This window comes from Equus quagga, chromosome 14, assembly GCF_021613505.1.
Source record: "Equus quagga isolate Etosha38 chromosome 14, UCLA_HA_Equagga_1.0, whole genome shotgun sequence".
In the NCBI taxonomy this organism is placed as follows: Eukaryota; Metazoa; Chordata; class Mammalia; order Perissodactyla; family Equidae; genus Equus; species Equus quagga.
In genome coordinates, this window is record NC_060280.1 from 52,263,716 (window position 1) to 52,291,075 (window position 27,360).

General features: G+C 36.7%; 1 protein-coding gene across 2 annotated transcripts; it reads left to right on the plus strand.

Annotated features, from left to right (window-relative positions):
* The first annotated feature begins 5,003 nt into the window (after nt 1–5,003).
* Nucleotides 5,004–21,025, plus strand: BIRC3 (baculoviral IAP repeat containing 3). 2 transcript variants are annotated; one of them, XM_046686247.1, is made up of 9 exons: nt 5,004–5,114; nt 8,445–11,612; nt 11,719–11,818; nt 13,490–13,568; nt 14,363–14,411; nt 16,009–16,251; nt 19,656–19,910; nt 20,165–20,206; nt 20,321–21,025. In XM_046686247.1, the coding sequence occupies exons 2-9, from the start codon at nt 10,760–10,762 to the stop codon at nt 20,512–20,514; spliced, it is 1,815 nt and encodes a 604-aa protein (XP_046542203.1). In that variant the 5' UTR covers nt 5,004–5,114; nt 8,445–10,759; the 3' UTR covers nt 20,515–21,025. The 2 variants fall into 2 exon arrangements, with proteins under 2 accessions (XP_046542203.1, XP_046542204.1); XM_046686248.1 differs by having other exon boundaries at nt 5,036–5,149.
* Nucleotides 21,026–27,360: the final 6,335 nt, after the last annotated feature.

Consider the following 27,360-nt stretch of genomic DNA (forward strand, 5'->3'; position numbering starts at 1 on the left):
CTAATCAAATCCCCGGCACTTTAAAAAAGATATTCACAAGACAATTCTAAAAGTTATACGAAAATTTTAAAAACTTAGGATAGCCAAGAAAATTTTGAAGACCAAAGTTAGAGGACTGAGCTATTTAATATCAATGCTTCCTGTAAAGATACAACGATAAATACAGTATGGTATTGGCGATAGCATTGGAACAATATTTAGAGGAAAAAAATGAACCTTGCCTCTCAACTCACACCACATGCAAAAGTTAATTTGAGATGAATCATACTCCTAAGTGTAAAAGCTAATATCACAAAGCTTCTAAAAGAAAACAAAGAAGAAAATCTTTGTGATCTTGGGGTAGGTAAAGATTTCTTAAGTGGGATATAAAATGCACTACAGGTAAAAGAAAAAAATTGTTAAATTCGATGTCAGTAGAATTAAAATATTCTATTCATTAAAAGAAACTGTTAATAAAGGCAAAAGGCAAGCCATCAGCTTGGAGAAAGTATCACAATGCACATATCAAAGGACTCATATCCAGAATATATAAATAACTCCCTTAAATCAATAATAAAAAGTCAATAGATTATCAATTTAAAAATGGACAGAAGATTTGAAGATGCCCTTCACAAAAGATGATATCTAAATAATTAAAAAGCATATGAAAATATATTCAATATCATTAATCACCAGGGAAATAAAAATTAAAAGCATCATGAGCTACCACCACACATTCAAAAGAAGAGGTCAAATTTTAAAAGTTGACAATACTAAGTCGTAGGAAGGATGTTCAGCAACTAGAATTCTTATATATTGATGGTGGGAGTGTAAAATGGTGCAAACACTTTGTAAAAGTTTTTGGCAGTTTCTAATAAAAATAAGTATAAACCTACCCAGTGGCAATTCCATGTCCAGGCATTTATGCAACAGAAATGAATCCATAGATTCACGAAAAGCTTGAACTGGAATATTAGTGGCTTCACTTTTCATGAGGGGTCAAACCAGGAAATAACCCAAATGTCCATCAGCAGGAGAACAGATAAAGACACTGTGGTATATTCATCCAGTGGAATACCACTTGGCAATAAAAAAACAAACTACTGATACATACTACAATGTGGATAAAACTAAAACTATACTGAGTGAAAGAAGACTTTATGAGTACACATCATATGATTCCATTTACATGAAGTTTAAGAATAGACAAACCAAATCTATGGTGATAGAAATCAGAATCGTGGTTGAGGCAGGGTGATGGAGTATGTAGGTAGGTATTGACTGGAGAAAGGCATGAAGGAATTTTCCACTGTGATGGAAAATGTTCTTGATCTTGCTCTGGTTGATGATCACCCAAGTATATATATTTGTTAAAATTCATTAGCTGTACACTTAAGATGTGTGCACTTTAGACCACGTAAATTATATGTCATTAGAGTATGTCAGGATAAAGAGATCAAAAGTAAGCAACCATTTATAAGGGCAAATTTCATCACATTGAGAACAGGTCTGTCTGTACTAAAAGATAATTTTGTAAACTTTTCATCAGTACTAGTTGATCTAATCATATTTTATTTGCAAGATATGAAGTTGTCAACAGACTAGGAATTTCTGAGCATTTACAGTGATTCTTCTATTTATTTTGGGATCAGAACAGCGTGTTTCTTTTGTTAGATTTCACTTTTACTTTCAGTCCTTGATTCCTAGATAGACTCTTTATGTATTTCCTTAATTAAAAATGTAAAAACTTACAGTGAAATAGCATTAGGTTGGAACTGAAGTTGTTACAGTATTATTATTGTGTGAAATACCTTCCAGAGAAAGAATATTTTTTATCATGATTACCTTCAAGGGAAAAAATACTTTAAAGATGATTATTTAAGAATAGGATATTGAGAACACACCACTGTTAAGAGTTCTCAAAGTTTCAAACCAGGAATGGGGTGAAAAACCCTCTCACACACTTCTCACGCCTTGCTTACACGTTGACAGAGAGAAAAACTGGCAAACTAAAGATAGCAATGGCCATGTGTGTCCACCTTGTCACTTTCCTCAAACATTTCCTTGCTTATTTCTGTCTCTAAAAGAGTATTTGGAGAGAAAATGTATTTAGGTAAGCTGGATGCTGGAAGGGAAAAGGTGAGTTTTTATATAAACTATTTGGGATATTCAAAGGGTTGGAGGGAAAATGTGAGGTATGCTACACTACCAAAAATTTGGGTGCAGGTTTAGAACAGAGAAGGCCCAAGTGGATAGATTGACTCCATTTTTGTCAGTCAACAATGATTTTTTAAGCACCTACTATTTGCAGGTACCGGGCTAGTACAGAATAAAGCAGTGAACAAATATATACATTTCTTGCTCATGTGCAACAGAATTGTTACAGGAAAACAATTCCCCCCCAAAACATCAATAGCTAAAGTTGTGCAAAATGTTGCAAAGGAGACCTATTGATCCACTCCAGGCCCTGACACTTTGATCCCTGCTCTCATTTCTAGTTTGAAGAGCTTGGGAGTCCTGGTCAGTTCAGGATTTCTTAGGCCATGGTCTTTAAATCGGGATAAGTATTCCCTTGGGTGAACTTACTGAGTCTTTACAAAGATTTAGCAATGGGCAAGTGGGAACACAAATAGTTTGAAGGGAATTAACCACCTGATCCTCAGTTTCCACATGTGGTTGTTCCTAAAACCGATTTACTTGAAAACAAGAGCTGTTTCGGTTGCCAGGCCTATTCTGTCTTCTCACCAATCTTTTCGCAGTGGTTCTCTCTTCTTAAAAAAGACAGGCTCACCTCTCACCCATCTCGTACTTTAAAATGGTCTATTGCCCCTGCGTGTAAAATCTTCCTGGACAATTAGAAATAATTGGGGTTGCTGTTGAGAAAATGAATGACTCTAATATCTGGATATAGTGTTGCCATATAAAATATAGGACATCCGGTTAAATTTGAAATGCAGATAGTCAATGAATAATGTATTCAATGAATAATGTATTGCAGGGGAACATACTTATATTAAAAAATTCCTTGTTGTTTATCTTAAATTTAAATTTAACTAGGTGTCCTGTATTTTAATTTGCTACTTCTGGCAACCTTATCTGGGTAACAAAAGTCCTGTGGTTTCCAAGTCACTGATTTAAAAAAAATAGAGCTGTCTACTGATAACTAATTAAATTTTTGGATTAAAGATCACTAAATGAGTTTTTGGGCTATAAAACAGAAGTTCAAAAGATTTTGGAAAAATCGATATAATAACATTTCTCCTGGGCCTATCTACTTACCTATGTGAAAAAAGTTTTTCAATGGTTAAAAAGAACAGAATCTATGCTGAACCCGACCATATTCTAGTAATAGTTAATACTCTTGAACACATACTTGAACAAACTCTGCAAACATAAGCTGCAGCCCCTATTAAGATTGCATTTGTAATTGAATTTTACTTTTTATCTTTAGTAATTATCAACATTTATATTGTTTTGGCCAATTGTGTAATAAGGACTGAAAGTAATATCAGTGATTACGCAATCAAAGAGAAATTTTTCTTTAGCACTTAGAGCCTTATCACAGGCAAAAAAAATAAAATTCAACTTATACACATATTTGTTTCAGAAATATGTGCCAGAGTGATCATAAAGATGTCCATTTTAAACATATATATAAATTCTGTGTGGGAAGTAGAATGTTCAAGGACAAAAGGCAACGATATAATATTTCCAGTGATTAATGGTGAACTGATGTATGAATGATTCAATGGATGACCATGGGTATCAAATGGCTATGGTATTTGTAGTCCACTGAATTGATTTAAAAGATTGCAGCATCTATTTTATTGTAAAATATCTATGTCTATATTTTGTAATTCCTTTACAAGTACAATGTTACGTTTTAGTGTTAAGTTAAAAATGTGCAGAGAAATATAGTTTTTCAAAATTCCTTTGGTGGGTGCATGATCAAAAGTGTATAAGGACCACAAAGTAGTTTCAATCGTCTCAAAGATGAGTGGAAAATGGTTTATAAAGTTTTGAACTCAGCAAGTTTAAAAGTGGATTAAAATCTCCATATGATAGATAAACAATCTTTCTGATATGATTCCAGCTGGAACGCTCACCTGCCAGGGGCAGCCAAGTCTACCTGGAAGATACGCTAGCTCAGCCTGGCTCTCCTGAATGGAAAGGGCATTCTTGTTTCTAGAGGATGATGAATTCCTGAATAATATTATGGGTTCTGCCTCTGGTTCCCGATTATCTTTGATCTACGGAAGACAGGAGAATCACGGGAGCTCTCCCACCCTGGCTTGCGCTGTCCTTAAAGTTGCTCAAATTCATTGCTTAGACAGGGAGTGCTGAGGAAAATATGGCAGTGCTGAAGACTCAGACTTCAGGTTTCCATGAGATTATCATCGTAACTTAGAGATCCCTCCTGTGAGATAAAAGGCTAAAAGGGGGAATTTTTTAATAGCCAACTCTACCCTAGTTATAAAAACAACCACCACCCCCCCCCCCCACCGAAGTTTCAACATAGGAAACAAATAAGGTAGTCTCAATCTTTAAAACAGTAAAAATAAACTGAAAAAGAAAATCATGTGATTTTTTACATACCCCTACATTACCATTCCTGCCTTCCTTTCTCGATTAGAACAAAAAGTAGAAATTATCAGAGATTTCACAGTTTCGGTATTCTCTTTTTCAATCACGTAGAAGATGGAACTTTTCCAGTCAGGCTGACCAGTGATCATCTTCTCTACACGGGTTATCAAGATTTCCTCTGACCCACCAACAATGAAGCAAAGGTCTTTCAGTAAATGCCACGCGGATACGCCTCGGTTAAGAAATAGTCAAGCTTTTAGGGCCGTGGAAATCCCCGAGTGGGTTGCCAGGCCATTGATTAAGGGGAAGTGCATGTGGTTATTACCGCTGGAGTTCCCCTAAGTCCTAAGAGGAAAGCACCAGCGCACATGCAAACCACTGGGGGGAGTGCAGGACTCCGGGTGTGTGGAGGTGGGGGTGGCGAGTGGGTGGGTCGAGGTGAGACATTCAAAAGGCAGCGTGACACTCTAGCCCGCACCCAACAGCCGGGACGACCGGTGTCACCCGAGAAGCACGTCCTTGCCGGCGCGCATGGGCCAGGGGGCCAGCAGGTCGGTGAAGAGGGCTGCTATGAGGCTGTGAGCCAGTGAGTGTGCTGTGTGTCTTGTGTGTCTGTGCGCGTGAACCGCCCCCCGCCTCGCGCGCGGGTAGGGGACGCGTCTGCTGCTGCTCGTGGAGGGGCGGGCGGGGCCGGCAGCGGAGGACGAGGGTCAGCCGGGTGGCACCGTAAACAAACGCTGCTCCGGGGACCAGAGGTCGACCCCAGATTGGCTCTCAAGCCGATCAGAGACAGATAAAAGAGCGGGTACACTGCGAGCCCAGGCGCGGGGCCCTCTACCAGCCAGTACCCTCCGCCGCGACTTTGCTGTGCCGCCTGCCCGCCGGGAGGCGCTGGGCGCCGGCTGCAATGTCCCCGAGAGAGGGAGGGTGGCCGCCGCCCTGTGCTGCCCTCACCGACACTCTCTTTCGGTTTACCTTCCTGCCTGGTGTTCAGTTTCTATTTTACTTTTAAAAGAAACTGCAATGGGACTGAGAATGGGAAAGTGGCATGGGAAAGCTTGGACACTTGGTTTAATTCAACCAAGTGTCAAGAAGTATCACGGGGTCTTTGAGGGCGCCAGAGAAGCTTGAGGACAGAGCCTGAAGCCGAGCTGTGGCAGGGTAGAGACCCAGTCAAATCTTTATTTAGTGAACAAATGGAGGAATGTTTCCAAGTGGTGGCAGAGAGCAGAGTTTTGTTTGTTTTCCTGATGATCAGCATGGAAACCATGTAGTGCTCTTAATCTTAATCTAGGAAAGTGCTAGAGGCATTTACCTGATGCTGGAGTAACAAACAATAGTGTTGTGCTATTATTTATTGTTAACATTAGGTGTTGCTAGTACCTACTGTATCCTAGAACTCCTGCAAAGACTTTACATGTGTTTTTCAGATTTAATTCTCACCATCTTAAGAAGCAGTTACCATAATTATCTCCAATGAGAATGAGGAAACAGGCTCAGGGAGATTTACTTGCCCAAGGCCACACCCCTGTTATGGGGAGACTGAATGGTATTGGAAACCCAAGATATCTGACTCCAAAGCCTGGTGTTAAGCCATCAGTGAGCAGACTTGGTAGTCATAAACATAAAATTGATATCCTTAATACCATGCATGTGAGGGTGTTGTGGTCTTGGAGGGGCTCAGTCAAGTGTGCCAACATTCACTTCTTCAACAAAGAGTCTTAGTGTCTGCATTTTATGTCAGGCTGGATGGATGTTGGGGGTGGGGAGGCTGGTAGAGAGCTGAAACATAGTTCTGCTCTGAAGGAGCTCACAGTCCAGGGAGAGACAGAAAGAAAAGGCACACTTACCCCCCAGTGTCAGAGACATGGATATGCTAAGTGCCCAAGAGGGTGGAGACAGCCAGCATCCCTGGGATCAGGGAGGTTGCCCACTGGAAATGAAAGAGTAAGGAGAGAAGAGATTGGGGATTTGAGCCAATCTGAGAAGGAACCACTAGAAAGGGAAGAGGAATTTGGAAAGGGTGGTATCCTAGAAGCTGGGGTGGTAGAACATTTCTAAGAGGAAGTGGGCCCCAGCGTCAGATGCAAAAATTTCCATTGGTTTGGGAGAGAAGACTTTGGTGTTGTTAATATTGAGAGTAGTTTTAAGTGGTGCTGGCTACAGCCCATTGCAGTGGGAAACCTTAACCATAGACACTTGTTCAGTTCACTTGGCTGTAAAGAGAAGGTGAGATACAGGGTAGTTGCTGGAGTGGAAAGTGAGGTCAAAGAGGATTTTTTAATTTGTTTTCATTTGAAAGCTGAGACAGACTTAAGCACGCTTGTTATGTTGAAGGAAAAGAGCCAGTTGAGTGTAAGAGTTGAAGAAATGAAGGGGATGAGGTTAAAAACAAGATTTCAGAGGCAGTGGGAGAGAATGGGAACCCACAAAGGGGCAGGCATCTTTAACTGAGGCAGCAAGTAGGTTGTGAGCGAAACAGGCGTGGATTTGAGAAAGGGAAAGGATTACTGCTCAATGATGTCTCTTTTCTTTGAGAAATAGAAGGCAAGCAATCTACTGAAAGTGAGATGGAGAGCACTGGAGGAGCAGCTTGAGGAAGGTATTGAAGGTTTAGAAGAGTTGCATAGGGCAGTGGGCTAGGGCTAAGGAGAATTGCTAAGGGATGGCCAAGGGCCAGCCAAGGTAGAGTCTGAAATTGTGCTGGTCCCAGTCTGCAAAGTGGCAAATCTTCCCCAGCAGCATTTAGAAGTCTAGGTGTTGGAAATGGTTGAGGTAGAGTTTGAATTGCTCCAGGGTTTGCATCTTGGCATATTTTTGTATAGTTTTTGTATAACTGTAGCCTAAATTTCCACAGATATGCCTGTTTCCACACCAGAGCTTCTTCAGGGTAAGGTCTGTGTAAGGGGTTTGCAATCTCAAATGCGTACAGGACAGGCAGGTGATATAAATGAACAGAACTGTGGGTGTCTCTTTTAAACAAAAACACACTGTGTTTACATATTTAACATGTAGGAATATTCTTCCTTCCATAAAGAAATATAGTGCTCTCATATTTCTTAAAATGTGTGTTGCTCTTTATCTACCTTTCATTTTTGTTACTTTTGATAGACACAGGTATTAGAACAATTTCACTCTCTTCATAATTCTACTGTAAGAAAAACAATAGTGCCAGCTCAGTGATAAATAGCAACTGACAGTCAGTCTCCGTATCAGGGTGTCAGACTGGAGAGCATGTGGCCTTTCTAAAGGGTACAGCCATTCCTCTGCGCTAGTTGGTTATTGCCTTGCAGGAATATAAGCCCAGTGTTGCCAGATCTTCTGATTTTACAAGAGAAGCTTGGAATCTAGAATGTTATGGGAAATCTCTTATTTTTAAAAAATGTTGGTAGTCCATTAAAACTTTAAAAATATTGTGGTCCAAGACAAAACTTACTTGGAAAACTGGTGAAATTCAAATAAGACATGTAGATTAATTCACAGCCATGTATCAATGTTAATTTTCTGGTTTCTGTAATTGTACTCTGTTTATGTAAGATGTTAACTTTGGGGAAGTTGAGTACAGGGTATTTGGGAACTGTTATTTTTGTAAGTTTTCTCTATGTATAAATTATTTTCAAAATAAAAAGTTAAAAAAATAGTAAAATGTTAGAGTCCAATTCTGTGCAAGCTAAAGGGAATTCCTCTGCTGGCCGCCAGTGGGAGCCCTCTGGCTTTTATCTGGGATTTCTTGGCCTCCATGGTGCCTAGTACAGCACCTTGTACATGGTAGACAATCAATAAATACTAGTTTTTGGAGAAAATGTTTAAAAATAAATCATTGTGTTACATCTATGAATGATTCGACTTTTAAAACTGTCTTTTCTTTTTTTTTTAAACAGGTTTTACAAAAGAAGTGAGCTGTTCTGCTTCAAGTTTTTTCCAGTTTTTTTCTATAAATCAAAACATCCCAAAATGGAGGCCTAAAACTCTTAAAAGGGACTTAGTCTAATCTCCGGGAGGTAGTTTTGTGCATGAATAAACAAATAAAGTAGTTAACTGGAGTTTTTGGTAGCCAAAGAATGTTAATGTTGAAAATATGATCTAATTACATGATGTGTAACTATAAAGTAATAATGAGTTTGATTTTGAATTTGTCCTTCAATGTAAAAGAGAAGTGATTATAGCTGGGACATATTGTTGAACCACTCTTCAAGTTGGCCAGGTCCTCTCTCATTGGCTGCTGTGTAGAATAAAAAAAGCACCTGTGTTTGGTAAAGATTTAAAAATGAGTGATAGTTATCTAGAACAAAAAGTTAATATTCAACCTTCTGCTAAATTAGAAAAATATGCAAATAAAACTTTTGACATCTTTAAAGACTTCTACAATGATAATGAAATGTCAAGAACAAAACTTTTTGATAGGTATAACAAATTTAGAGAAAGTATGAAAGATAAACATGATGAATGGTAAAGAAATTAACCATTTATAAGAGTTGATATTTTAAAAAGTCTAAAATTTAGTTTGTTCAAATGAGTTATTATCTCTGAGGATAATAAGAATGAGAATGATGGTTGGATGGTTATATTTTGGTAAGTGAACAAACTTATTCGGAAAGAAAATTTACAGAAGGAGTAATGAACACCAAGAAGGTTTTTATAACAATGTGTAAAGTTTTTGAGCAATGAAAATCGTACTGAAGTTAGACACAATAACTCACCTTTGAGGGAAATTATCACAGGTATTAAAATATGTTTCTCCTGCCACCTGGAAATAAATTAAAGTCTGCTGTGGAAAGTGCCAACCTCTGTGGGACCCAGGAAACCATGCTTGCAAATCACTGCTTGGAAAACCAGGATGACTTGTTTGTTGGTCATTGCTGATATCATTGATGCAGAACCTATTTACTAATAGCTAGTCATAATTGAGAAATTCTGAATTTTTAGAAAGTCTCTGCTCTTCAAGAGAAGTAGATTATGACAAAATAAATTTGTTGTTATTTTTTGCCATGATAAATTATGATTCAAGGTATGCTATCTGTGAAATAATTTATGACCAAAACCAAATTTGTACAATTTGATTATGCGTCTTAGCCTACAGACTCAGCACTCTGACTTTTGACTGTTTTTAAAAGTAAATCCACTGTCGGAGTAGAAAATTTAGTGTTGGCTCCTCAGCAGCATGAAGTTGAGCCTAAATGACCAATTGAGCAAATACATTCTTCTCTGATAATTCATTTGAAATGGAACATTTAATTTGCTAAGATCCAATGGTATCACTATGACTAAGCAACCAGGTTCCTGACTATCTATGGGAAGTAATTATTATTTAATTAATCTTGAAACCAAGCCTTAAAATGTATCAGACAATTCTTTTACTACTTGAGCACTTTATTTGGAGGAAAATTTTAGATTGTGTTGTTCTCCCTATTAAAATGATTGTAGGAAGAAAAATTACTTAATTTGAGCAAGATTTGGGATATACTATATTTCGTTGAATCTAAGATGTCATCAATTATAAGACACCATTATTTTATGTACCTCTAAGAAAAATGCTGCTAATTATTATGACATGCCATTAATTGTAAGATACCTCTTGATAACAGAGATATTAAAACATGCTTCTTAGAATCAGTGAAATATGGTAATGCATTCTTTTCCTCTTTTGAGGTAGATCTTACTTTTTATTTTTCTTTCTTGCTACCAAATTTCACAATTAAAAAAAAGCAAAATAAACATAGTTTGAATATTTTTTTGTGAAGAGCTCTTACAGGGCGTAACTTTCCACCCTGAAAGCATGCTAGCTGCGTGAGTCAGACAATTTATCTTCAGGCTGGCTGAGCATTGCTGAAGCATTCTAGTGGAGAGGTTGACCTACCTGTGGAGATGCCTGACCCTCTGGCATCTTGATGACTAAAGCACTGTACACTTTCACGAAGGGTTTTAATTTTCATCACAAGGTACTGTATAGCTTCATGTTTACATTGTATGTATAACTATACAAAGTTGTGGTTGTGCAAATTGTCCCTTAAAACATATCAGCATAGGATTTAGAATCTTGCTTGATGAAACTCTAAATTCATAGAAGAGAAAAGAATGAAAAATTTCCCATTCTAGATGTTCAACCTCATACTAAAACTAATAAAAATCAAAAGCCATGCACAAAACTACCTCCCCAGAGAAAGGCTAGTCCCTTTTGCTCCCCAGCCATTTTATTATGAACATAGTAGAAAACAGCGTATTCTTATCAAATTTGATGAAAAGCGCCAATATGTTTGAATTGAAGTATGACTTTTCTTGTGAACTGTACCGAATATCTACATATTCGACTTTCCCTCCTGGTGTCCCTGTCTCAGAAAGGAGCCTTGCCCGCGCTGGTTTTTATTACACCGGTATAAATGACAGAGTCAAATGCTTCTGTTGTGGCCTGATGCTGGATAACTGGAAACAAGGAGACAATCCTATTGAAAAGCATAAAAAGTTGTATCCTAGCTGTAGCTTTGTTCAAAATCTAAATTCAGTTAACATTTCGGGAGCCACCTCTCAACTTGCTTTTTCTTCTTCAGTAACAAATTCCACACATTCATTACTTCCAAGTTTGGAAAACAGTGGCTACTTCAGTGGCTCCTATTCAAGCTTTCCATCAAACCCTGTAAACTCTGGACCAAATCACGATTTTTCTGCCTTGAGGACAAGTCCCTACCATTGTGCAATGAATACCGAAAAAGCCAGATTACTCACTTTCCAGATGTGGCCGCTGACCTTTCTGTCGCCAACAGATCTGGCAAAAGCTGGCTTTTACTACATAGGACCTGGGGACAGAGTGGCCTGCTTTGCCTGTGGTGGAAAATTGAGCAATTGGGAACCGAAGGATGATGCTATGTCAGAACACCTGAGACATTTCCCCAACTGCCCGTTTGTAGAAAACCAGTTTGAAGACACTTCAAGATACACCGTTTCTAACCTGAGCATGCAGACACATGCAGCCCGCTTTAGAACATTCTGTAACTGGCCCTCTAGTGTTCAGGTTCCTCCTGAGCAGCTGGCAAGTGCGGGTTTTTATTATATGGGTAAGAAACTTAATCTGATAATAATAATTTAAAAAATTCAACGTTTTATACATTTTCGTGGGCAAATTATATGTATTCATGAGTTTTGGTCCAAAATTAATTTTAGGTCACAGTGATGATGTCAAATGCTTTTGCTGTGATGGTGGATTGAGGTGTTGGGAATCTGGAGATGACCCATGGGTGGAACATGCCAAGTGGTTTCCAAGGTAATTGTTTTGAAACTCTCTTTGCAAATGTGTGTGATTATCATGAGATGGGTTATATGTGTTTATCTTAGAGACAGTCTTTACTTTATTCTGTCTGTTTAAAAAATACACTTGTGAATACATTTAGGGTGGATTACTTAGGAAAATAATTGCTTAAAATGTTTTGATGGAAGTTCAAGACAAAGAAGAAATAGGTTTGAGATTTTTTTGTGTATAATTAAAAAATAGAGATATATTTAAAATAATATATGCTCATTATAAAATCAAAATCACACATTGTAGAAAAGTAGACAAAAAATTAAAATGTCCAGAAATCTTACCACCTAAAGATGACCACAGTTACTATTTTAGTGAACATCCCTCCAGACATCTCTTTATGCATATGTACATATATAGACAAGTGTATACAATTTTATGTGAATTAGATATTATATATAGTTTTTTTTCAGTAAATATTATGACTTGGACATATCTCCATTCATTCAACATTCAGTAATATTAGTTGATCACCTTTTGCCAGACGTCATTCTAGGTGCTTAAAATACTCCACTGAACAAAACCAAGACTCCTGGTCTCATATGCTAAGTTTATAGCAGGAGAGGACAGACATTTAATAAAAATTTAATAAATAAGTTATGTAGCATGTTAGAAGACAGTTAAGTGCTATGGATAAAAATGAATAAGAGAGCAGGATAAGGAGATTAGAGGCACCAGGCAGGTTGTGATATTAAATAGGAGATAGGATAAATAGAGACCCATCTCATCTGTTTTGATCACTACATAGCATTTCTTGTCATTGCTTACACTTTTGTTTATCCCATACCTGTTTACACTCTCCTTTTATTGAAATCAAGTGGGCTTTACTTATATTTTTTATGGTTAAAACTTTTAGTATTTTTAATGTTGATTACTAAACTTGGTATCTGAACTTACTTTAATTATATAGGTTTTTAAATAATAATACTATATCCTCATTTATAGCAACTTCGTGCTCCCCAAATATTTCAGATGTCAAAAATTATGGTGATTATAAAGAACACCTTACACAGGCATTTTGAAAAAGTGTTGCTAGCTTTCCATTGTGGTAATTTTGGGGATATATGAAAAGAATGGTGAATTTGCTTTGGTAGTGCTGTGAATTCATTTTGTACTTAAATTTGACAATGGATGCATGTTATCTAGGAATTTCCAAACTTGTGAGTATACGAAAATTTATTAGAGAACATGTTCAGCTTCCTCATTCTTTCTCTCATGTCCCTCTTGGTGTACTTTCAGCTTTTAAACATGCAAAGCTTATGTATGAACAGTATCATTTATTAGAGGACTTTCTACCTGTCTCCTTGGCTCTGTTCTTAGTGTTCAGAGTGTTTTTAGGGATCTTAGAGTAGTTGAAGAGCAGCAGGAACTCTTGAGTGGAGACAGCCTTACTTATCTCCAGGGGACTGAGAGCCTGGGGACCCTCACGCACTTCAGCCTTGACAGATGACCCGCTAGAGCCCTCCTCTTGTTCACATCGTCTTGCCTTTGACTGCAGTGTCTCTTACCACTTCCCGTGTGCTAAGTGAATAGTCAAGTGGTTATATGTATGTTTATGTTCGTTTGAAACATTTAGCAGTCTACAAATGGCCGGATTAAAATAACCCCCCAAACTTAATTTTGTTTACATTGTAGGTGTGAATACTTGATACGAATTAAGGGACAAGAGTTCATCAGTCGAGTTCAAGCCAATTACCCTCATCTACTTGAACAGGTAGGGACTTTTTTTTAAATCATTAGTTAACAACAGATAAATTGGTTTCTGATAATTACAGAAAGTAGCGAAAAGACAAGAATTGCTTTAAAAATACATTTGCTTTTTTACAACATCCAACATGATCTTAGAGATTACAATTCTACAGGTAAAAACAGATCTACAATTAGAAACCTCCTGAAAAATAGCATTTAAATTATGTTTCTCTCTAAGTATTTCTCCAATAAAGTTGCAAATAAATTAAATTATTTGAGGAAAAAAATTGGCTGGATAGTAGCATTTAATAATTTTACTATATAAATTTTTCTTAGGAAAGATTTGAGAAAGAGAATTGTATTACTCTTTCTAAACTTCCTTGAAAAGCAAGTAGAACTTATATAATAGTTTGATGGTCAAACATATCCTAGCCATAGTCACCGAAACTGATATAGGGTCCAACTTATTCCAAAGGATGACCCAGGAAACACACAATCTTTGGGATGAAAGGCAGACAACAGTTGTCTCACGGATCACTGAAAAGATGTAGCCCTATTCCTGCCTTAATGAAAAGAGATTTAATTTGTTAATGCATGCACATGCGCACACACACACACAAAGCAATTCTATTAGTTTATGGCCTAGACAATTACTGTTGGATGTAAATGAAATATTGCTTTTGATGTAAAAATTTATTTTGCCAGTAGGCAAATCAGTTTACAATAAATTTAATGAAATAGGTCTTCTGCTTCATTTTTATTTCAATGGGCAGGATAAGATTTATATTTTAATTTACATATATATATTTTTTTCTGTAGCTCTTGTCTACTTCAGACAATCCAGAAGATGAAAACGCAGAGTCACCAAGTATGTATAATGATAATAATTACTGAATTTAAATAGGACCATTTGGTACTGTGCAGACTGAAAGTTGGTAATAATAGTAATGTATATTTGTATCATGATTTATAATTTATAATGCATTTTCAAATAAGTTGGCATTTCTCAAACTTCAGTGCATATCATAATTGCCTGAGGAACTTTAAAAAATATTATAGATTTCTAGTCTCCACTTTAAACCTACTGAATTGAATCATAGTATCTAAGGGTGAGGCTTGAGCATCTATAGTTTTAGCAAACTACATACCTCCAGCCTTACCTTTGTTCTCAGACCAGTGTGGGAACAGATGCACCATGACATCAGATTGCTCATGTCTTCTTTCTATGAAACGGAGAGGATAGACAATATTGTTCCCATTCTTCAGTAGGGACCATGAGGCTCAGAGAGGTTAAGTGACCTGTCCATCATCTTAAACCTAAAAGGTGGTAGAGCCAGTATTTGAACAAACTCTTCTACTCCATTATCTATCTTTATTCAATTCAATTCAATAAATATTTATTGTGCATCTGCTGTTCTGAGGAAAGAATAGAAAATAGGATAAACATGATGCCTGCTCTGATGAGCTAGTAGTCTAAGGGATACAGACAAATACACAGAGAGGAGAAAGAGATATGGTAGGGAAAGTAAAGTGTGCTGTGAGAGTGCATGAGGGACAATTAACCCAGACTTGGAAGATCAGAAAAGGCTTTCCAGAGGAACTATTTATCTTAGCACAGAATCGAAGGGAAGAGCAGTAGTTAACCAAATGACAGAGGGAGGAAAAGGATATTCCAGGCAGAGAGAGCAGCACATGAAAGGCTTAAGCGACAAAAGGGAAGAGGCACATTTGAAGAAGTGAAGAAAATTCTTTATGGCCAGAAGTAGGATTTGCAAAGAGGTAAATGAATGAAGCAGGACAGCTGTGAGAGTGGTCCGCACTGCAGGCAGAATTTGACCCAGAGCCATTAGTTTGTGACTTCTGGACTAGAGTATGGAATGGGAGTGAGAAACTGGCAAGAGATAAGGCTGAAGAGGTAAACAGGGTCCAATTTGTGTGAGATCTTGTAAGCCACAATTGAATGTTATCCCAAGAGCAATGGAATTGTTGATGGAATTTAAGAAGGAGTGTGACACAATGAGATTTGTGTTTTTAAAAAGTCACTCTGATTGCAATGTTGAGAATGAACTAGACAGGGGCAATATTGTAGGAGCCCATTGTGGTAATAGGAGTGATGAAAATGGCCTCTTTCAAAAATATGTGAAACATATCTGATTTAGAAAGCTCATTTGTTCATTCAACATGGGGAAAAAAATCTCAGTGCTGGTGGGGGTGATCCCCAGCATTCTATTTCTTTCTCCCACTCATAGTTATGCCAGACAATACATATTTTGTACCTGAATGCAATATTCCATATTCTTATTTTAGTGACTGAACATGTATATCATTATTTTAAATTTAACAAAGTTAATTCAAAATAGTGCCTATACATTTTCTAGGCTTTATGTTTTTGATATTATAATAACTTTCAATTTAAAAAATATACAGACTATCCCAATATGTGCTAAATTCTTTATTCCATATAGTTATTCATTTTGGACCTGGAGAAAACCATTCAGAAGACGCAGTCATGATGAATACACCTGTGGTTAAAGCTGCTTTGGAAATGGGCTTCAGTAGAAGGCTGATAAAACAGACAGTTCAGAGTAAAATCCTAACCACTGGAGAGAATTACAAAACCATCAGTGATCTTGTGTTAGAGTTACTTAATGCAGAAGATGAGATGAGGGAAGAGGAGAAAGAAAGAGCAACTGAAGAAAAAGAATCAGGTACACACCTTTATTAATATAGCTCTATTGCCATAAGGATTTGATGTCACTGTATATAAGTTACTGAAAATATACTCATAGTCAATGCAATCAGACTTTTATGTTCAGTATTCTAAATTTGAATTCTGAAGAATTTATTCACATTAAAATATATTTGAATTGCTTATTAGTAAATTGAAAATGTTTATATTGAGTGAAAGCATTTTTTCCTGCTTTTTCTTAATTTATGTTTTTACTTTCGGTAGTTGACTGTGTATGTAATTATTCATGGCACATTTTTGATTCCAGGCTAGTTGCTCATTCCCCTTTTCTGCAAATTGGGGTGGGATCAGGGACAATGATTAATTTCAATATTAGTGTAACCGTGTGTCTTAGCCTGTGACTCTAAATTAACGTACAAATATGGTTAAGTTCCCTACCTGCCCACACAAGAACTGAGTTCTCTCTGGAGTGTCCCTCTGTTACTTAGGGGAGTCCTGGGATACTGTTTCACATTCTCTCAGGACGAGTTGCCCGTGTCCTTCTGTGCTAGCCTTGTCTGCTCCTCTATTGCCCTTCACAAAACTCTCGTGCTCTGATCATGTCCTTTCTCATCTGGTGGCTCTGACTCCTGTCACCACTCTGCCTAGACAAAGAGAAATGTTGATCTCTCCTTTCCACTCTTTCCCAAGTGTGGACCAGATCCGAGAGACCTTTCAACACAGCTGAAAACAGACTGCGACTTTTAACAAGCTCTTACTGGAGATTTAGGCACAGAAGGGCATTCTATCACAGATGGCAATTGACAACTATAACTACATGTGGCCTCTCTTGGTGCCCCTAAGCCCATCCTCATGAGTCTCTCTGCCTAACTTCTGGTCCGTCTCTGTATAGCTCTGGCCACTTTACACAATGACTAGGAAAGCCCCAAACACATTTTCCTTAGGCCCTTAAATATCCACAAAGCCCAGAAAGAGAAAAGAGTTTGCCTCTTATTCTTGTCCAAGGCCATATGGGATGTATTTCTTCCAGGATGATTGACAGCAAGACTGTTCATTCCATTTCTGGATAAACCTACTCCTGCCCACAAAGGTGGATTTGTCTTCTGGTCAACCAAGACAGACGTATCAGACCATAGTAATATAGTATCCTATATTTACCAAAGTGGGAATTATTTAGTCCTACACATCACCAATATGGCAGCAACATAGTCCAAGTTCATCTTTGCCCAGCCTATTCAAGTTCTCTCACTGTGAAGATCAGGCTGCATGTTCTTCCTGTGGTCTTCACAGCCTTAGCCATTGGTCATCAGTGAAAAGTTACTCAAAGAAGAGAACACCCATCTTCACAATTGTTTATAGACCCCATGAAGCCTAAAGCCATCCAGCTATAAAATATTTTTATTTCTTCCAAAGAAAATCAACAGTCTCAAGAGATGACTCCAGGTCAACAATATACAATAATTTGCATTGTCGAAAAGATCCCTTAGCTTCTCAGCTCACTGTTGTAGCCACACTACCCAGCACAGAGTCTCCACATAGTCTGTGCTCAAGAAATACTTTTTGAATGAGTGAATGAAAATACTTATATTTGGGGGCCGGCCGCGTGGCCGAGTGGTTAAGTTCACACGCTCTACTGCGGCAGCCCAGGGTTTTACCAGTTTGGATCCTGGGTGCGGACATGGCACTACTCATCAGGTCACATTGAGGTGGTGTCCCACATACTACAACTAGGAGAACCCACAACTAAAATATATACAACTATATACTGGGGGGATTTGAGGAGAAAAAGCAGAAAGAAAAAAAGAAAAAGATTGGCAACAGTTGTTAGCTCAGGTGCCAATCTTTAAAAAAAGAAGAAAATACTTACATTTAGGTTACTGATTACTTTATAGTTTCCCAAGAACAGTAGGTGAGTAATTTCTCGACAGGTGTGTAAATAAAGAGGCAATTTAGGTTATTTTTTTTCAGAGATAAAGGATAATATACTTCAAAGGTGTATTCAAGTCTTCACCTCTTATAAGCAAGACTACAGTCTATGACTTCGAAATGAGACTTTTTCCCTCAGCTAGTAGCAATCCAATTTTAGAAATCTTAAGAATTTCAGAGAACTTATTGCCTTAGGTTAAGTAAAATGTAACTAGAAGAATAAATCTTAGATTGAAAAACTAATATACTTTAATATCAAGTATGTTATATTTTAATTTTCTAATATATCACTGCTTCTCTGACATAGATTATTTAACAGAATATAAGTTCTAATTCTTCTACCCCCTGGCTATTACTTCTTTGTTCCTAGTGCTCTTTGAATTACTAAGGCTTGCTTGTTCATTTGCTCAACAGATGTCTATGGAGCATTGACTTTGTGCCAGACATTGTTCTAGGTCCTGGCCCTTTTCTCATTTATTCTCAGAGCTTCAATTTTCTTCAAATTATATAACTCTATCCTTGACTTTTTGACTAAACACTATTTTTTATTCCTTACTAAGTGATTCTATTTATGTGTCCTATTATTTGACAAAGTCAGTGTTTCTAAAATCCAACAATCACCTCCTCCCAAATAATTCTTCTTTAGACAGCCCAAACTCTGTCTTTAGTTATTTTATAGATATAGCTTTATGGATCATGGTAAAACTATATGATAATTAATTAATAAACTTAGATTCATAAGTCATAGTCCAAAGGGATGATAAAGTTTCAGAGTTTCCAAATATAAAATATTTTACCAATATATACACAATCCAAATCTTGAAGGACAATACAATGATCCCATAGGACAGGAAGGTGCCATTGACAAGTAGGATTTATTTTTCCAAATGCTGATAGAACCTTTCCCCCCTTACTATAAAATATTTAGGTAATGGCAATATCATGTCTAATTTGGAGAAGTGATTAAAACTTCATCTTAAAACAGAATTTTAAAGAAATTTTATGGATAAATGATAATTTGAGAAAAAAACGTTCTATCATTTTAATTCTTCCCCAATTTGACTAGATTGAACGGAAATTTCATTTTTTATCAGGTTCTAAAGTTTATTTGGTTAAAGGTTTGGCAGTGTTATAGAATGGTTGAGAGCACAGATTATGACACCAAACTACCTAGGTTTGACTTTTCTTAGCTTTGTGTCCTTTAGCAATTTACTTGCCAGACGGTGCCCATTATCTTATCTGTTAAATCAGGTAGTACCCACTCCAACGAGCTATTGTGAAGATGAAATAAGTTAATGCACAGTGTTCAGTAAATGTTAGTCCTTACTATAAGCAGCGTTATTTTAGGCACAGGGGATCAGTTACGCTAGCAATCACCTTCAGTGCCTAACTGATGATGAATAATGGTTGTTTTTCATTCAGTTATATGTGTAGGTGTGGAAGGAAGTTTGTGAGCGGAGTTTGATCATGTTTGTGTTTGTTTGCTTTTCTATAAAGGTGATCTCTCATTAATCCGGAAGAATAGAATGGCACTTTTTCGACATTTGACGTGTGTGCTTCCAATCCTGGATAGTCTACTAACTGCCAGAGTGATTAATGAACAGGAATATGATGTTATTAAACAGAAGACACAAACATCTTTACAATCAAGAGAACTGATTGATACTATTTTAGTAAAAGGAAATTTTGCTGCCACCATATTCAAAAACTCTCTACAAGAAATTGAGCCAACGTTATACAAGCATTTATTTGGTGAGTGGTGGAAAATTACTTTGGGGAACTTTTTAGGTTAATTGAAAATATGCTCTTATTAATTTATAAATTATCAATCTAATTTATAAACCATTAATTTCACCAAAAAAGTTAAAGACTTTTGTTGCCTTGATATTATGACAATTATTTGTAGTATTTGGCCAGAGTCTAAACTGTTAGTTAAAAAATATATATTCTGTGACTAAGTATTAACCTTGCATGTCATAATAATGCTTTTTCTTTTTCTCCCTTAGTGCAACAGGACATAAAGTATATTCCCACAGAAGATGTTTCAGGTAAAATAGTATTAATAATTTAAACCAGTAGAAAACATGGTTTTATTTCCTTAACGTTTCATTGGAGGAGAAGCAGCGAATTACCTTTTATTAAAAATTCTTTTCTCTTCTTAGATTTACCAATGGAAGAACAACTGAGGAGACTACAAGAAGAAAGGACATGTAAAGTGTGTATGGACAAAGAGGTGTCCATAGTGTTTATTCCTTGTGGTCATCTAGTAGTATGCAAAGATTGTGCCCCTTCTCTAAGAAAATGTCCTATTTGTAGAGGGACAATCAAGGGTACTGTTCGTACATTTCTTTCATGAAGAAGACCCAGAACTTTGTCTAAACTTTAGAATTAATGGATTAAATGTATTATAACTTTAACTTTTATACCGACTTGGTTTCCTTAAGATTTTTTATTTATTTACAACTCAGAAAATTTTGTTTTGTATAAATATAAATATATACATATACATATATTTATATAAATGTATATTGAAAACATGTGAACATATATATTTTAGATAGCAACAGAGTGATAGGCTATTGTTCTTGTGAACAAAAAATAGGGACAGCACTACAAGCACAATACTAAATCAAAATTTCAGCACTATTGAAATTTTAAGTGAAGTAAGATTTGAGATTTTTGAATTAACCTTTCAGAATTTTAAGTATTTCAGAGTCATATTTAGAACTGGGAACATGGATTTTCTGCCTTTTTCCATCGGTGTCCTATATGTAGAAGGTCTTGATGTTTGTTGAATGACTTTTTAGGAACGTGGTTTTTTTGTAAAGAATTCTGTGAGGAATATTTTAATAAAGCAATCAAAATTACCCTTGCTCTTAATATCTTTATTTCTTTGATCTCGGATAGTTTAGCCACTCCTGGGCTCCTTCCATACCTCCTTAAGACCTCTTGAACTAGTATTTAGATCCCTTTCTATAAGTCACTTCTTCATTTACACTTGTAGAGCATGGGGTCAACCACACCTGGCTTTAATCTATAGGATTTTATGGGATGTCTGAGATGAAATCAAACAATCCCCTCAGTAAGTTTGTTTATTCATTTGTCTATTGATTCATTCAGGAAGTCTCACGCCAGCCCTACCCATTGGGAAAAGCCCCTAGGTTTGTTGGCACCACTTTGGTATTAATTCTGGGACTTAGAAAGTATACTGGTTAGCAGCTTTTGGAACCGACAGCTTGTCCTGGTAAATAAATTTGTTCTGTACTGTCTGTGCAGCAAAATTTCCCCCTTTGCATTAGTTTTTGGTACTTAACACGTCCAATTCATAATTCTCTATCCTTTGTTTCCTATGGAGTTATTAGGGCTTTAAAACTAGAAGTAACACTAAGAGGGGGAATATTTTGGGGAGACAAACAAAGGCCAACCATCTAAACCAGTTCTAGATATCTGTTAGGGTTCTACAGAGAAGGATTAGAAATCAAACAAGGAGGGAGAGAATCCATCTCTTCATTCTGATGCTGGGAGACTATTTCTTTGGGATGCAACTGATTTTGCCACTCTGTTAAAAGGTTCAGTTGGCTAGCCACATGCTAACCACAACGTCGTCCTGGGCAGCTAGGCTGAATTAATAGCAGTACTGCTTAGGCGATTTGTAACTCAGCATGGGTAAATGTTTAGACAGTATATACCCTTTTTGCAACATCTATTTTTTATCTGGTTCTTATTGCATGCTACACTCCATCTTTACTGTGAAACTCTTGTTCATTTCTCATTTTGGTAATACATAGCTAACATAAACAACTTATTTATTCAAATATTTTGTTATTTCCCTAAGTGTTAGTTAAATTGAAATTTTCTTTTAGAAAAAATAAATCACTGTAGATAATAATGGTAGCTCCACTTGTTGATTATATGTCAGGTATCGTTTTTGGGTTGATTTGATTCTCTCCAACCTCACCCTCCATCCAACCCGACCTTTAGTTCCCAGAATTGGGTAGATAATTTAAACCTCAATATACAATATATAATAAGTGTTATAATTCAGAACTTTGTAGTGGGCTTAATTTCATACTTAGGTCATACTCATAACTTCCATCAACTCTTTTTACTCATTTCCTTATATTCTTGGTACTATTAGCCATTAAGTTCCTTTGTGGTCACAGGCAATGTCATTCAACTATCTTTATCTCCTTTTGATGTCTTCCACATCATAGTAGATAGCGTAGATGTTTACTAAGTAAATTCCAGGCAAAACTATCAGATATGATGTTTAAAGGATTCACTATTTTAGAAGCAACATTAATACCCTTGAAACAGAGAGTATCAGTGGGTCAGTATTACTCATTCTTTTTAAAACTGTGCCTACCTTCACCCTTCTAGTCAAGAAGAATTAGACAAGATCTAATTTCCAGAGTTCTTACTGTGCAAATAATAGGTATCTTTTTCAAATTGCACAGTGTTTCTTCTCATTAGATTCTGACATGGCCCTGCATAGTTTTCAACCCCATTTTCTGCCACTTCCCTCTTGCTCACTATATTCCAGCTACCTTGGCACTCTTCACTTTCTAAACATGACACGCTCTTTCGCTTCAGGGTCTTTGACTGGAATGTTCTTTCATTCAGTCTCTCAATGGCAAATCCCTATTCATTCTTCAGGTTTTACTTAGCCTACATGTTACTTCCTCAGAGAGACTTTCCCTAACTTCCCCATCTAAATTATATTCCTTAGACTGTCTTTCTAATGGCCTCTTCATAACATTTATCACAATTTGTATTTATATATTTATTTGTTTAATGTCATATTCTGTCATTAAAATTTCCATGAAAATAAGAACCATGTATTTTATTCACCAACATACGTCTAGCACCTAGCACAGCCATAAACCAGAAGACCCCTTACAAATTCTTTAGCAATCTTCCTGCCACCAGGATATTTGAATCACCTCTATAAGGAACCTCTCAAAAAGGCCTCATCTGTCAGCTTTATTGGTCTTACTGCAATGGGGGTGGATACAACACAACAATTAAAAGTTTCCTTCAGGCTCCTTTATTGTCCCTGTGCTTGACTGTATGATAGCACTTATCAGTTTGTATAGGGCTTATTTATTGGTCTCCTCTGCTAGTTTGTGAGCTTCTGGGCAGGGACTGGTTTTTATTCTCCCTGTCTTTAGGATTTATGCACATGGTATGAATTCCACTTTTCTTAATTTGTTCAAGGCCATGTAACTCAAGGAGAAGCAGCAGAGATTAAAGGAAAACCTATTGTACTTTAACACGCAAGTTTTCTGCATTGTGACGTATTGCATAAACTTCAAAGACTAGAATGATTTGTTGTCATCTTTTTATAAGTATGTGTTTTCAATACTTAATATAATCTAGTTTACCTAAGATGTGAGGAGAACTCAAATTTCTAAGTCACCTAAAGTGTTGTTTATTTATTTACTGCACTTTTCTAAGACTTTTGAATAATTCTACTACAGATTCAACTGCTCAGAGTCACTCATGATTGCTTTGTGAAAAACCACAGGAAAAGCCATCCCTGGACTCACATAGCTTTTGTGGATCCTAGAAGTCTTTTATCTTCCCTCCCGTGACAGGAAATACACGGAGAAAGAACAAAGTCCCCTATGTCTTGTGTTTGCCAGCATGTTCTTGTGGTTATTTTTCTCCAATCACAAGACTCTTCCTTGTTATGAATTTGAGGATTTGGGGGAAAAGACCACAAGATGGCAGTAGCACACAAGGAGCTTTATTTTGGTGGCACTTGTCAGGTTGCATGTGAGGAGGAAGTCCCTCACAGCAGGCGACCTCCCCCGAGACAGAGGTGTAGGGCTCCACAAGAAGAGGAAGAGGGCAAGGGAACTCGCAGGCAAGAGGGGAACTCGAGAGGAGGCGCATATGTCTAGGTGATATTGCCCAACAGCTAGACAGGGAGTCTCTGAGCCAGGGAGCTCTGAAGGGCAGCAGCAGCTTAGGGTCTTTTATAGCCTAAGGGTTTGTCTTGAGCTAGTGGTTTGCAAAGCAGGGAGGCTCTAAATGGCTTAAACTATGGTTATTTGGGATATATTTAAAGCAATTAGATGTGGAAAAATTTGAGTTCGGCGCAGGCAAGCTTTTGACCTAATGGTCCCAGTCTTCTGTGAAGAAGTAAACAATTTGAGGCCAATACATAGGGGCCATCTTTAGCCTATTTATATAAACCTTTATCATCCTAACTTTTAACTCATTGATTTTTGAGATTAGAGCTGCTGAGCTTCTAATTTACATTAAACGATGAAAGTTCACTAAACTTGTAAATAACGTTTCTGAAATTTAAAAAATTTGACTTTTGATATAGACGACAAAATTTCAAAGCTGTCACGAACATTCAGATTGTCCAGAATATAACCCTAGAAATCTTTCCCACAGTTATTTTGGTCAAGTCCAACCTGGTGGTGTAATGGTTAAATTCACATGCTCTGCTTCAGTGGCCCGGGCTTCTCAGGTTTGGATCCCAGGTGCAGACTTAGTGCCGCTCGTCAGGCCATGCTGTGGCAGCATCCCACATAAAACAGAGGAAGACTGGCACAGATGTTAGCTCAGGGCCAATCTTCCTCACACACACAAAAAAATAATAAAATAAATTTATTAAACCAAGTGAGTTTTCAGATTCTTCCTAGTTCCAAAATCCTAATGAAAAGGTTTTATGGAAAAAAAAATCCAAAGTCTTAAGACAGATAAAGTGATGTTTTTTCAACAGATGGAAAGGTAATGCTTGGAATGCTTGTAAGTAACTAAAAGTTGGGGAAGGAGTTGGAATGTGGCCAAACTTTCCAAGTTGTTAACGTGTTGGGCTCTGTTTGTTGAATTTTTTGATGAAATACTTCAAAAATTCAGGAAAGTATACATTTCATCTGTGTACTGAGGGGAACCGCCTCAAAATGAGCCTCTTGGCATGTGGTTTATTCTGAGCTAGAGGCCATTAAGCACTAGCATGAAAAGCTCTAAAAACAGGACACAATTTTTCCTTTCCTAAAAGAAATTTTACATTTATAAATTTCCATTTGTAGAGATGTCTCCCTCTTCAGTATCAGGAAGAGAAGGATTCTTAGCAACTCTTATCAAGGGAGAGGGCACGGACTTAAATCTGCCTAACAAACCTTACTGAACAACTCCTATTTTTTCCCAGTTTTATTGAGAAATAATTGACATACATCACTGTATAAGTTTAAGGTGTAAAGCATGATGATTTGATTTACATATATTGTGAAATGATTACTACAATAGGTTCAGCTAACATCTATCTTCTCATATAGATAAAATAAAAAGAAAAGAAAGCAGAAAAATAAAGGAAAAAAATTTTTCTCTTTGTGATGAGAACCCTTAGGATTTACTCTCTTAACAACTTTCCTACATATCACACAGCAGTGTTAACCATAGTCATCATGTCGTACTTTATGTCCCTAGTACTTATTTATCCTATAAATGGAAATTTGTACCTTTTGACCACCTTCTTTCAATCCACTCCCCACCTCCACTCCCATCTCTGGTAACCACAAATCTGATCTCTTTTTCTACAAATTCGGTTTTCCTTTTTTTTTTAAGAGTCCACATATAAGTGAGATCATACAGTATTTGTCTTTCTCTGTCTGACTTATTTCATTTAGCATAATGCCTTTAAGGTCCATGCCTGTTGCAAATGGTAGGATTTCCTCATTTTTTTTGGCTGAATAGTATTCCAATTGTTTGTGGTGTGTGTGTGTATATATATATATATATATATATATATACATACCACAACTTCTTTATCCATTAGATTGTTTCCATGTCTTGGCTATTGTAAATAATACTGCTATGAACATGGGTGTGCAGATATCTTTTTGAGTTAGTATTTTTATTACCTTTGGATATATTCCCAGAAGCAGAATTGCTGGACCACATGGTGGTACTATTTTTAATTTTTTGAGGATCTTCCATACTGTTTTCCATAATGCCTGTACCAATTTACAATCGACCAACACTGTATAGGATTTCCTTTTCTCCACATCCACACCAAACATTTGTTAACGCTTGTCTTTTTGATGATGGCCATTCTAACAAGCATGAGGTGATATCTCATTTTGGTTTTAATTTGTGTTTTCCTGATGAATAGTGATGCTGTGCATCATTTCATGTACCTGTTGGTCATTTGTATATCTTCTTTGGAGAAATATCTGCTCAGGTCCTTTGCCCATTTTTCAATTGGGTTATTTGCTTTTTTGCTATTAAGTTGTATGAGTTCTTTACACGTTTTGGATATTAACTCTTTATCACCTATATGGTTTGCAAATATTTTTTTCCATTCCATACATTGTCTTTTCAACTTGTGGATGGTTCCTTTTTGCTGTGCTGAAGCTTTTCAGTTTGATGTAGTCCCACTTGTTATTTTTTGTTTTGTTGCTTACGCTTTAGGTGTCATATCCAAAAAATCATTACCAGGATCCATGTCAAGGAACTTTGTTCCTGTGTTTTCTTCTAGGAGTTTCATGGTTTCAGGTCTTACATTTAAGTCTTTAGCCCATTTCGAGTTCATTTTTGTGAGTGGTTTAAGATAGAGATCTAATTTTATTCTTTTACATGTGAATATCTAATTATCCCAGCACCATTTATTGAAGAGGCTGTCTTTTCTCCATGGAAAGTTCTTGGTTCCCTTGTTAAATATTAGTTGCCTATATATGCTTGGGTTTACTTCTGGGCTCTCGATTCTGTTTCGTTGTTCTATTTGTTTTTACACCAGTACCATACTGTTTTGATGACTATAGCTTTATAGTAGAGCTTGCAATCAGAAAGGGTGATACTTCCTGCTTTGTTCTTTCTCAGGATTTCTTTGGCTATTTGGGGTCTTTTGTGGTTCCGTATAAATTTTAGGAGTGCTTTTTCTACTTCTATAAAAAATCCCATTGGAATCTTGATGGGGATTTCATTGAATCTATAGAAGGCTTTTGGTAGTATTGACATTTTAACAATATTAATTCTAATTAATGAACTCGGGATATCTTTGAATATATATGTGTCTTCTTCAATTTCTTTCATCAGTGTCTTATAGTTTCAGTAGAGATTTTTCACCTCTTTAATTAAATTTATTCCTACTTTATTGTTTTTGATGCTATTATAAATGAGATCAATTTCTTTATTCCTTATCAGAAATTTTGTTGTTTGCGTATAGAAATGCTACTGATTTTTG